Genomic DNA, 13793 nt, shown 5'->3' on the forward strand with positions numbered 1-13793 from the left:
GACTTGATTACCTTGATCAGGGGTTCCCATCCCCCTCCTGGTAAGAGGCCTAGGCAAGAGACTGATTATGAATCTTCAGATCAGGTTTCTATTTCTTCTGATCCCTCTTGTGATCAGGAATATTCTCTTCCCACCATGAGGATTTTTGATGCTAAAGAACCTATACCTTCAGCTTCTCCTCCAGAGGACTATTCTTTTGGGGAAACCTTGCATACCATGAGGGAGCATTTCCACTGGGAGAGCCAAGATTTTTCAGAATCTAAAAAGAGGCTCAGGGATTTCCTTTTACTACCTCAACACAGGCCACTAGCCATTCCACCTTGTGTTAGACCTTGTAGATGATGTGTTTTTGGAGTCTAGTCTTACCCCCTGACTCCTTACCTCCAGCTCTTGTTAAGCCTGAAAGATGTTACAGGGTTCCTGACTCTCCTTAATTCCTTTTTAAAAACTCTGCTGCAGACCCAGAAACTATTTCACAGGGTCACAAAGAAGTTAAGGCTTCCACTGCAAAAAACCCTACCCCCTCTGACAGAGATTCTAGGGCACTGGATAGATGGGGAAAAAAGGTTTACACATCTGCTACCTTGGCAAGGGCCTTAAACTGTCAGTTTCATATGCTCAAATATCAGCAACATGGCATGGCATTGCTTAAACGGAAAATGTTGTTAAACTCTGAATGTGCAGAAAACAAGGAAATGCAGGATTTATTGCATGCAGCTGAACAAGTTGGAAAGCATACTTTGCAATGTGGTTTTGATTCTTTGGAGGCCTCCTGCAGGGCCGCAGTTACGGGTTCTGTAATTAGGAGGCATGCTTGGTTAAAGGGACAAAGTCTGCCTGATCATGTCAAAGTTAAATTATTAGATGCACCTTTACAGCATGATACTTTGTTTGGTTCCACTCACTAGACTAAACAAGGAGAAAGTTACTGTCAGCTGCCTGTCAGGTGCCAGGATCCGCCACATAACGCATGCACTCGGGTCACTCCACAATAAGTACAAATATGACACTGTCATTGTCCATGTTGGTGTGAATGACTTGAGACGTACCTCCCTGGACTACATGAAAAGAGAAATGTAGGAGCTCTCCGATCTTGTATCCCAGGCAGGTATGACCCTAACCCTGAGTAGCATCCTGCCATCACCCAGAATGATACCACAGTACAAGGACAAAATGATTGACTTCAACAATTGGCTAAGCTTCTGGTGTCATTCTAAGGAGATCCAGTATTTGTCTGCTTGGGACGACATGATCAATGGTCCACAATGCTTTGCCAGAGATGGCCTGCACCTGTCGCCCTTAGGATTCCGGATACTGACTAAGACTCTTGCAGCCCCTATAGTGCCTTTTTAGGCAAGGTTCAAATGACAAATTCACCACCGTAACAGGTACAAGCAAGCAAAATCTGAGGGTATTGCTACAAGTCTAAACCTCAAAATGCACTCACTCGAGGCACTCCTTAAAATGGAGAATATTGACATCTGTGCAGTGACAGAGACCTGGTTCAAAGCTCCAGAGAGCACCCCATGCATTACCAGGCTTCAATTCATACCACACCTTTCAGCCACCTAACCCAGAAAGAAGCACTAAAGGCAGAGGTGTGTCCATATTCATTAAGGATATCCACAACTCCAGGCTAGTTGCACAGCATAATGCATCCGAGATTATCCAAGTGCAACTAACTCTGGGCAAGACTGCGATCCAAATTGTAGCTTGCTACAGACTCTCCACCATGCCCCAGGATTCACACTCTTCGTGTCTTGATACACTGGACAGTATTAGGGTGCAACCCAACACCCTAATAATGGGCGATTTCAACTACCCTACCATTAACTGGGAAAACTACCCATGCACCAACTCTTTTGCTCAACGTTTTCTAGAATTCATTAATTCCAATGCCTTGGATCAACTTATTCACACCCCCACCAGGGGCAGCAGTATCCTAGACCTGGTCATTACCAACATGGGAAACCGGTGTTCCACACCAGAGGTCAATTCCTCGTTGGTCAGATCCGACCACAAGCTAATCAGCCTAGACATACACATCCCACCCCCAGCCCCAATTAGGGAAACCATCGTAAAAAACTTCTCAAAAGCCAACTTCACACTTCTTAAGACAGAAGTGGCAAACTTCATGACACCCATGCAGACGGACAATAGAGGTATGACTGCCGAATCCTACACAAATGCACTTTATAAGCACTTACACGAGTGCATGGATCATGCTATCCCTAATAGAACCAAGATGTTATCCTCCAAAAAAAGGAAGCCAGTCTGGTGGTCCTCTGCCATAAACAAACTCTACAACAAAAGAAAGAAACAGTTGCAAAAAAGAGTAAAATCCCATGACTGGTGGAACTCCCTGGTCAACCTCAGTAAGAAGCTGAGATCCCTCATTAAATCCTCCAAAGCTAGTTACGAAAACAAAATTGCCACTGACTCTCTAAAGACAACCACAAAGCATTCTATAGCTATGTCAAGAATCTAAATGGGAACACTCGGATCTTCTCTGAGTTACAGTATAATGGCACTAAATATACAGAACCAACTGATATTGCCAACAATCCTAGCAGATAGGTTCAGTGCTAACTTTACCCCCCTCTCACCCCCTAGAGGGCCCATCTCTATACCGGAAGAATGCAAAGTTCCTATAATCACAGCTGCATAGGTAAAAAAACACTCTCCAAAGCCAAGAACACAGCATCCATGGGACCTGACAATATCCCAGGCTGTGTTCTACACGAACTACAGAATGAACTGGCACCCTACCTAAGTACCATGTTCAATCATAGCCTCACCTCAGGCTTTGTACCCACTGAGTGGCGCACTGTGACAGTTATCCCACTCCACAAAGGGGGAGGCACGACGGACCCCGGGAACTACCGCCCCATTAGCCTGACGAGCCTGGTCTGCAAGGCCATGGAACGTATCATCATGGAACTCATAAACAAAGACATTGGTAATCACCAAACTCTAGACCCTACTCAGTTTGGATTTGTAAAAGGCAGACCATGTCTCCTAAACCTGATTGACTTTTTTGAAGCAGTCACCAAAGCCATAGATGAGGGTAAAATGGTTCACACAGCTTATCTAGACTCGCCAAGGCTTTCAACACCATCCCCCACTCTGGAATTATAGATAAGCTCACTAAAGTAGGTATAAATCCCTATGTCACAAGTTGGGTTGCCAACTGGCTCACGGACAGAACCCACACTGAACCCTGTGGTACTCCACTTGTCACTGTTCTGTTGTCGGATTTGGAATCTGCTACTTTCACAGAAGGTCTTTGGCTAACAAAGTTTGCAGATGACTTAAAACTTAACTCCTAACGATGTGGACAAAGGGCCTCACTGAGACAGATACCTGGTGTCAAAGCCATGGCCTGAAGCTCAATGCCAAAAAGTGTGTTGTCATCCCCTTTGGTAAAAACTCTGTACCCATGAACTACCACATAGCTGGTAGTCTCCTTAATGCCAAAAATGTGATGAGACATTGGGACACAGGTGGACAGTAGTCCCTCCTTTGATAATCACATCACCACAGTGGTCAGGAAATCCTTCTACATGGCTCATCTCATCACAAAAGGATTCTCATCCAAAAAAAAAAGAGGTCATTGTTCCCCTCTACTCATCACTCATTAGATCCATTATGGAGTACAACTCCCCTTTTGGTATGTACCTCACAAGACATCTACAACAACTGGAAAGACCACAGAAATACCTCACAAAGAGGATTACTGGCCTCAAACAGATGCCCTATGCAGACAGTCTCAAAAAGACTTCAGCTTTACTCCATCGCATATCGCCTACTCAGGGGTGATCTCTGCCTAACATACAAAGCTATGTCAAACCCGGAGCTGTTGGACATGCTCCACTTAAAGAAATCCCAATCCCTCCGAGCTACACACTCTAGGGACCTTAACCTTGTCACCACAATAAACAGAACATGCTGGAGGGATAGATTCCTGTCCCAGAGACTTCCCATACTCTGGAACATACCACCTATCTGTCAAACAGAGCTCCTCATTAGCACTCTTCAAGAAAAATCTTGATGATTGGATGGGAAATGGGAAATTCACCCCGGGGATCACTTCTGTGGCTCTGCTCGACAGGGGCACAGCTAAGGCAGAAGAGGTGTTAAAGAAAATGGAGGACAAAGCTAAATCTATGCAAACAAAGATTTTTTACAAGTACAGCCACCTAGGTTTAGTATACACTGGCCTACAAAGAATTGGTCCTTTCCTGTGTCAGACAGACCTCAAAGGGGCAGATCCAGACGCCCTAGAGGCAGATCCCAGGTGCAAGGTTCATACAGGTCAAAGCAATGGGGTGCTTCTACCTCCAAAGTTGGTAAGGGCAAGGTAAGGGCAAATCACAACCATACAGGAAACCGACCCAGTGACTTCCCCCTGCCTGCACCAAGCACTTATCTCTTGGCAGCACCCTTAGGGGAAAAGTTAGCACTTTTTTTTCTCAAAATTGGCACATTATAACCCAGGACAAGTGGGTTCTAAATATCATGTCACAAGGCTGCAAGTTCCATCACCATACCCTGCCAAAGGCAAACGGCTGGCCAGATCTGCCAAAAAATCAATGGGCAGAGGCACAAAAACAAGTCTCGTCCCTCATGGACATCGGGGACATTCAACAAGTACCAGAGCAAGAGCAGGGACAAGGATTTTACTCAACTGTTCTTGGTACCCAGAAAGGACAAGGCCTGGAGACCAATACTGGACCTATCTATTCTGAACATATTCCTGGATATACCAAAGTTCAAGATGTTGACTTTGCAGCAGCTTCTGCCCATGCCTGGCAAGAACGCTTGGCTTCTGACTTTAGACCTAAACGAGGCATGACTGCATGTCCTAGTCAGACAGTTATGCAGAAGATACCTCAGATTCAAGGCTGGCTCAATGCATTACCAATTCTCTGCACTGCCGTTTGGCTTATCTACTGCGCCCAGGGTCTTTAGAAAGTGCCTGGCACCAGTAATTACATTCTGCAGACAAAGAGGAATACAAATATATCCTTACTTGGACGACTGTTTAATTCAAGCAGAGAACAAGGACATTCTCCTACAGCATCTGGCGTTTGTGAAAATACTTCTAACATGCCTAGGGTACACAGTCAACGAAAGGAAATCAAAACTAGTACCCAAGCTAATATTCCTGGGTGCAAGCTTAAATACAACTGCCCAGATGGCTTATCTCACGCCAGACAAACAAAAGCAACTGACTACCTATTTCAAAATGTTGGCAACAAAGGCCCAGTTATCTGCAAGAAAAATTCTGCAGGCTTTGGGCTTCATGGCATCCTGCATCCTACTAATTCCAAATGCAAGACTGCATATGAGGAAACTTCAATGGTAACTAAAAAGTGTTTGGACTCGACATTGCCACAGCCTGGAAACAATGATTACTCTCATTCCCTGCCTGCAACAGGAGTTTCGATGGTGGGCAAAGGCTTTTCACCAAAACAAGGGACAGCCATTTACCTTACCCCCAGCCAGGCAGACACTAACAATGGATGCATCAGATTATGCCTGGGGGGGCCAACATGGCAGGAAGATGCATTCAGGGCACATGGTCCTCAAACCAAATGCATCTACATATCAATCAAAAAGATATGCTAGCTGCTTAAAATGCCCGGACAGCCTTCAAGGACCTACTTCATCCGGGACAACTACTGATAAAGACAGACAACACCACGGTCAAGTGGTATATAAACAAGCAGGGGGGCACACATTCTTACCCCCTTTGCAGACTAGCCATGACTTTGTGGGACACAGCATTGACTTACCAAGTACATCTGCAGGCACAATTCCTGCCAGGAAGGGAAAATACTCTGGCAGATGAACTAAGCAGAAACCTCATGGATCCCCACGAGTGGCAGCTGGACCCACAAGTCAGCATGATAACAAGGAAATGGGGATGCCCGGACATAGATCTATTTGCCTCCCCTCACAATTACCAACTAAAATGATTCTGCAAAAGGACTTATCACAGACAAGCATGGAACAAGCATGGAAAGTGGACGCCCTATCTTTCAGCTGGAAAAACCTATCCATATATGCCTTTCCCCCACTGCCTCTCCTCCCCAAGGTACTCCTAAAGGTCAGACAGGAGAAGCCAAAGATGATACTGATTGCCCCAGACTGGCTCCGCCAGTACTGGTATCCAATCCTAAGGAGCCTGTCTCAATGCCCAGCTTGGACCTTACCTCAAATACCTCATCTACTGTCCCAGCAAAAGAATCCGATCCTGCACAGCCAACTCAGGACTTTAAACCTGACAGCATGGCAGATAATGTAGTCATACAAAACACACCTCTCAGTAAAGCTGTGATGTAGTCATACAAAACACACCTCTCAGTAAAGCTGTGATGGATGTCATTTTGGAAGCCAGAAGGCCTAGTACTAGAAAATCTTATGCTGGAAAATGGAAGAGATTCTGTGCCTGGAACCAGGCACAAGGAACTGATACAGCGGTGCCAAATATTCCTCAGATTTTGCGATACTTAACTGAGATGCTGGACAAAGGCCTATCTTTTTCATCTATTAAAATTCATGCCTCTGCCATTTCGGCTCATTACAATACAGAGCCACCAATCTTTTCTCATCCCTTATTAAAGCAGTACCTCAGAGGAGCCAAAAATGTAAGGCCTCCAAGGAGATCACCAATGCCTGCATGGGACCTCAGCTGTGTCTTGGAAAAACTCACCCTGCTTCCTTTTGAGCCAGCTGCTACTGCTGATATAAAGTTTTTATCTTGGAAAACAGCTCTGCTCCTAGCAATAACTTCTGTAAGATGAGTTTCAGAGCTACAGGCACTTACGGCTGTGGAACCTTTTATCATTTTTTATCCAGACAGGGTCTCTCTGAGGACAAACCCAACATTTATGCCTAAGGTGGTGTCCAGTGTGGCTCTTAACCAAACTATTCATCTGCCAGCTTTTTATCCAAATCCACAGAACAAGGGGGAGAGAATTCTGCATTCTTTGGGCGTACACAGACAGCTTAGATTCTACTTGGACAGAACCAAAGTTTTCAGAAAGACAGAGCAATTACTAGTGACATATGCTGCAGGATCACAAGGAAAGGCTATCTCAAAGCAGACTGTTTCAAAGTGGATAGGCCACTGCATTTGTTTCTGCTATTTACACCATGGCAAGCCAGTGCCTAAGGGCATTAGGCCACATTCAACCAGAGTTGCAGCCACTTCAACAGCCTTTCTCATGGGAGTACCAACCAAGGACATTTTAGAGGCTGCTACTTGGAGATCAGTGCACAACTTTACAAAGCACTATCATCTGCCACTCTATTCTAAATCCAGGGCAGGCTTTGCCACTGCAGTTCTGCAGGGCCTCATAGCCGCTCCTAATGCTGTTTAGCTCCAGCCTCCCAACCATAGCTTTGGGACTCTACCCAAAGGTAATGACTGCAACAGTGAAACATGAAGAACATAGTACAGTTGTGTACACTTACCATAAATGTAGATGTTCGAGTGTATTGACTGTTGCAGTCCAGGTTACCCACCCGCCATCCCCCTTTCTTCTGATGGGACCTATCTTTCCTTCTCAGATTTCTACAACCTATGTGGTGTATTTGCTTGTAGATGAAGGTAAAGTTTATATTGGTGCATGTATTTATATATGTATGTACGTGTGTGTGTGTGTGTGTGTGTGTGTGTGTATATATATATATATATATATATATATATATATATATATATATATATATATATATATATATATAAATTTTGGCTACCCCCTTAGGACAACACCTGATCTGGGGTCAAAAAAACTAAAAAAAATTCTTTTACGCTTTTCTTTATACCCCCTGATGATGACGCCAGGTCAGGGGAAGGGGTGACAGGGCTTTGGAATTCAGGCTGAATGAGGGCAAACTGCCAGTAGTATTACCCCAAATGTAATGACTGCAACAGTGAATACACTCAAACATCTACATTTATGGTAAGTGTACACAACTGTACTTTGTTTGGATTCGGTCTAAAAGTAAGGACACAGATCCTGAATTACCTAGCAGAACTACTCCACAGAGGCCTATCTTTCTCCTCCATTAAGATCCATGCCTCTGCCATTTTGGCTCATTACAATACTGAGCCACCTCTGTTCTCTCACCCTTTCATCAAACAGTTCCTGAGAGGTGCAAGCAACTTAAGGCCACCAAGGAGAGCACCCACCCCTGCTTGGGGTATTAACGTTGTACTGGAGAAACTGACGCTCCCCCATTTTGAACCTGCTGCTTCAGCAGAGTTAAAATTCCTTCATCACTTCAGCTAAATGAGTGTCTGAGTTATAAGCACTGGGGCTGTGGAACCCTTCATTATTTTCCATGCTGACAGGGTCTCCCTCAGGACCAGTCCTTCCTTTATGCCTAAAGTGGTGTCCAGTGTGGCTCTCAACCAATCCATCCATTTGCCAACCTTCTTCCCTAATCCTCAAAATAAAGGGGAAAGGAACCTGCACTCTTTGGACGTGCACAGACAGCTCAGGTTCTACCTTGATAGGACTAAGCCTTTCAGAAAATCTGACCAGCTCCTAGTCAGCTTTGCAGGGGCAGAGAGAAAGGCAATTTCAAAACAAACCATTTCCAAATGGATAGCACACTGCATCCATTTTGCTACAGCACCATGGAAAACGAACCCCTCGGGGGGGTCAGAACACATTCCACTAGGACTACATCTACCTCTACAGCATTTCTCTGGGAGTCACTACCAGGGACATCCTGGAAGCTGCTACCTGGAGTTCTGTACACACCTTCACCAAACATTACCACCTGCCTATCTTTTTCCAAATCCAGGGCAGGATTTGCTACAGCAGTCTTGCAAGGCCTACTAGCCAGCCTTAACTCTTCTTGACTGCCTCCACCCTTGCTCAGCTTTGGGAATCAACCCAAGTGTGATGGCTGCAACAGTGAAACACATAGAATATAGTACAGTTGTGTACACTTACCATAAATGTAGATGCTCGAGTGTATTCACTGTTGCCGTCCTAGTTTCCCTCCCTCCAGTCCCCTGTTTTTCTCTGTACCTTTATCTCACCTCTCTGTGGCTATTCCTACTGGTATTGGTATTTACTTTCTACTGGTGGTGTTTTCCCCACCATATACTAGCTCCCTGTTTGGGGCCTCCTGACATTTGGGGCAAGAAAAACTAATGTAATGGCATCTGCTGCCTATTATTATACCCCTGACATCATGGAAGAAGTGACGGCATCCAACGCAGAAATACTAAGTCTCTGGTATTCGGGCCAGCTGAGGGCTACCTGCAGGCAGATAACCCAAGTGTGATGACTGCAACAGTGAATACACTTGAATATCTACATTTATGGTAAGTGTACACAACTGTACTATATTCTTCGTGTTTCACTGTTGCTATAAGATCAAGCTGGATTATAACTTTTGATCCAAGAGTCAAAGTAGTACACGTATATGTTTAGATTTTATTTTAAAATTAAATGCCATATGTATTTTAAATAGTAGTGTCCTGATATGCACTTTGGTTTCTTACAAGGATTATAGTAACCTCTGTGGTTCTATATGAGGTTAGTCATACCCTCCAGATATCCTACTACTAGCTGATGGCCTTATGGGTTCTTTTGGTTTAGTACATATTGTAGTGTTTTGTTTGAACGTATGCATTGATTATCTCCTTATTCCATTAAAAAGCTGTCTAACCTCTCTCTTTATTTTGTAGATCAGCATATGTATCATATGGTGGACTTTTAATGAGGCTACAGGGGGATGCAAACAATCTTCACGGCTTTGAAGTGGACACCAGGGTTTATCTGCTTATGAAGAAACTTGCATTTTAACATTTTCCAGGAGTAACTATGCTGATAGACATTTACGTACTATGAAAGAAATAAATGAAACTGGTACCCCATATTTCTACTGGTCTTGCAGCACTTCTAGTGGTGTCTGTGGAAAGCATCATAACGGATTAGTACGACTTTTGGGGCTGTCATAACCTGAGTTCTTTTGAGGTGGTTTCACTCTAGGTACTGTGCAACTGTTGAGAGGCAGCTTCAAGTTTTTGAGAGGGTTGCTTGGATGACATCCTCTACCTGCCCTTCAGAGCATCCTTTTTGTTGAAGAAAGACATTGAGCAACAAAGTAACTTGCATTATTGTCTTCTGAATAAAATTCATTATTTTACTTTTGATTTTTAATATTCACTTTAGAGACTTTTTACACTTTTCAACATGTACACACCAGAGTTTAGCCACCTTGTTGCTAGCCTTGTATAAATTCTGATCAGTAGTGTAACTGTGTTTTGAAGAAAAGACTTGCCTTTCTTTAAGGTGGGCTGGCTGTCCAGGTTATAAGGAGGTGCAGGATTTATTTTTCCTATGAATCCCTCAGTCAAGCTGACATATAAATTCTTAGCTTCCTCTTTCTTGATATTGGTGCATGATCCTGATACAAGTAGGGTTGGAGATGCAGACAAGCCAGGGGACAAAGGTTTGACAAACGTCTTTTGCTTTAAGAATCTTCCTCATAGTCTTTCTTCCTTTTAATTTTGCTTTTAAGGTTACTTTAACCCTTTCTGCAGATACATTTGGTAATGTTTTATTTTGTGTCTTAAAATAAAACATGGTCAATGTATAAAATCCATTGATTAATGATTTTTATTTGTAGCAAAGTTGGGTACTGTATGTTATGCTAAAATGTAAAAATAATAGGATTGATATACATTTTGACCCTGTTGACCATGTATACTGGCTGGTGATGTTCTTTCTCCTCACTCCCCAGCCATGACGGCTGGGTAGAGCCACCACAGCCAGTAGGGGATGTGTGCCACCAGGTTGTCTAGCAATTTTTATAGTACACTTTCCTTCAATCGCTGATTTCCTTACCTACCAGGAAATGAAGTGATGTAGTATTTAACACTTTGACTTGTATTTTCAGTGTTTATCAAATCTTTAAAAAAAGTGGGCTAGGGACCCATGTATAGCAACGCAATTAATAGCTAGTCAGAAACTGTTTCAGGTTTTTTCTTCCTCATGTTGAGAGAGATTGTTTAGGCCCTAGTTTTATTATGGCTTGACCGTTACTTGCCAATGTACTTCCCCTACTATAAAAGAGCTAGTGACGTCACCACCTCTAAATTTAAATGCAGAACTTCTAAAACGTAAAATAAATAGCCCTTAAAAGTCTTAACACAGGAATGCTTAACTCATTCACTCCAATGGAGTTCAGGAAGTTTGCATTGTTAACTTACAATGGGTGGAGCCTAAGCCTTTTGACAGAATCAAATTATGTCCTCACATTTCAAACGTTCATATTTCTGGAACCATAGGGGTTATGAAGAGTATAAATGGCAAACTCTTCAGCACAAACTATATAGTGGTAGTATTCTTTAGGTTCTAGGTCTTAAATCAAATTTTGTAAGTCAGAGTAAGCACAGTAACTATTGCGTTTGTAATGTTTTGTAAATAACTTGCACCATCTCAGCAACCACTCAATTTAAACACATTATCATCAGCATTTTATTCATCTAGCTGTGAGCTTTCCTATGAGGCTAAGGAGTTCTTTCTGTGTTACTTGGTTGTTGAAATGTTTAGAAAAATGTGAACATTCTATCTATATAAATTAATATAAACACAGCAGCTAATATCTATTCACCTGCACTACATAGAGGTCAAATATCAATGCATTTGAGTTTCCCATTGTGTACACTTCAAGACGAAATCTTTTAAAACCTTGTACATAACATGGTTTTGGAATTACTGATGCAAATATGAAGATGCAATATTTGACGCCTAGAGATGTCAGTAGGGGTTAACTACGTATGCACCTGGAAGAGTCACTCGGATGTAATGAGTGAATTAAGTACTCCTTTTTCAGGTAGACACTTCATGCATGTATGTATGTATGTATGTGTTTGTGCTTTGTCTAATTCTGTACTTTTCTGAGATTTTAAATGCAAAAAAGGCAAGCCAAGCATTTTGCTAAATGTACTATTTTGTTGCACTAATGTCAATATATGTAAGTGATTCGAACACAAACAAAAGTAAACTGACCTCCAGTAAATCCAAGTGACTTGACCAAATAGTAATCAAAACTAAATAAAGTCACTAGAACAACAACAATAAAATTTAACAACAGCAATAAAATTTATTCAGAGCACAAGTTAAGCATTTTATCTGGCTACTTGTGCTTTGAATAAATTTTATTATCGTGGTTCCAGTGACTTTTGTATTTCATTTTAATGTGAACACAAGGTTGAGTATGACATTTTAGAGTGGTCAGTTATATTTTGTTGCACTGTGTGCTTGAACCCACCTGTATATTTCATAAGCAGGGCAGTGCAGTAACTGTAGTTACAAGTCCCATGACTACAAGTTCAAGCAAAGTGCAAAGAAAAACACCTTACACTGATGTATAGTTACCAAGATGTTGCTACATATTAGTAGAAGAGATGTGGGCGGATGCAGGACTGGTCCTTATATAAGTACTTTAAAGGTATTCCACAGCATTTTGTTCATTGTAATAGTTCTCACAGTTTTGTGTTTTTGAAGTTGTAGGACTCTACATGACTTCCAGGTTATTTGGCTATATACTGTGATTTAGTTTTGCTATGTCCATCCCATCTTAAGAGGATGTTTTCCCCCTTTGAATTTTAATTAGAGCTTCTCACCTGTTAGTGCTATTAGACTTTTTTGGCTAGATAACCTACATCAGCTATTCATAAATGTGTTTAAATCCCGTCTTGCAACAATGTATTCTTGAGGTGCAAGCTGCTGTTCATTTGTTTCTTTCAATTGTTTTTCTACAGTCCTTTTGTTTTCCAAGTATTAGTGTGGTGCCTTCAGATGTTGGGCAGTCAAAACGTGAAAAGATGGAGAGAAATTCCAAGAGAAAATCTCTAGTGTATCAGAAAATGACACATGTCCTGGTACAGGCGGTGTTTCAGTGTTGCAGTACTGATTCTTCGGTCTTCTGCCATGCAGAAGGCTATGATGGTTTGATTTATAGCGACTTTTTGTCATCCCTAGCTGAAGGACGTACAGTGCCTGATGGGAGTATAAGGATCTGGCGCCATCTTCAGTTGTTTCTAGTCATGCAGTCTGATGTGCTGCCATGTTTATCAGTCTCTTGCTCTCCATCTGCCTGTTTTGTTTTTCTCCAGAGTTTCTAACAAATTATATAAAATAACAAAATTTGCCCCAAATTCTTCCTACAGCATCCACAGCTTTCCTGGCTGGAACTCCCTAACTCATTAGCTCTAAACCAGTTTCTTCTAGCTCACCAAATACAGTACCAACCAGACAAAACTCCAGCCTTACAAGACCTGATGCAACTCTTAGCTTGGGAGTTTCTGTTTACAGTATAATCAGTGTTGGTCACATTTCTGTGAATCATTTCTGCTCATCATCTGAGCTGTTGGCTGCTGTGCTATAGCTGTGAAAATCAACTGGACACACAAGCTGACTTAAGTATACATTTCTCTGTACTTTGCTTATTTAAGATTAAATAATTTGTTTCACTGCATATTGTGGTCTCTCTCTCTCTTACTGCAGTTAGTTCCTGTTGTGGTGTTAATCTTGGTGGCTTTGGAATTGCCCGCCCCCTGCTGTAAATTTGTTTTTGGACACTCCTCCTGGGCCCATCTCATTTGCCCACTCAGCTGAGTACAGTGAGGTCATATTTTGATTTCAGACACTCTTACCAGCCCCATCTCCTCTGCTGTGTACAGAGAGAGCACTTAGGAAAGACATCCCCTGTAGTATCTTAATCTGCTCTGTTCCCTCCCTCTCTGCAAAAAAAAA

At 42.5% G+C, this 13793-nt stretch overlaps 1 protein-coding gene across 1 annotated transcript in view; it reads left to right on the forward strand.

Moving 5' to 3' along the window:
- POLR2H (RNA polymerase II, I and III subunit H) overlaps positions 1-10176 on the forward strand; it is a 102201-nt gene extending 92025 nt beyond the window's left edge. Inside the window, exon 5 of the mRNA XM_044070400.1 lies at positions 9716-10176. Coding sequence (XP_043926335.1) covers positions 9716-9833 — 118 coding nt within the window. The 3' untranslated portion in view covers positions 9834-10176. The remainder of the gene's footprint in view (positions 1-9715) is intronic.
- The last annotated feature ends 3617 nt before the right edge of the window (positions 10177-13793 follow it).

This window comes from Protopterus annectens, chromosome 4.part1 (assembly GCF_019279795.1).
Source record: "Protopterus annectens isolate FY-2018-M chromosome 4.part1, PAN1.0, whole genome shotgun sequence".
NCBI classification, from domain to species: Eukaryota; Metazoa; Chordata; order Ceratodontiformes; family Protopteridae; genus Protopterus; species Protopterus annectens.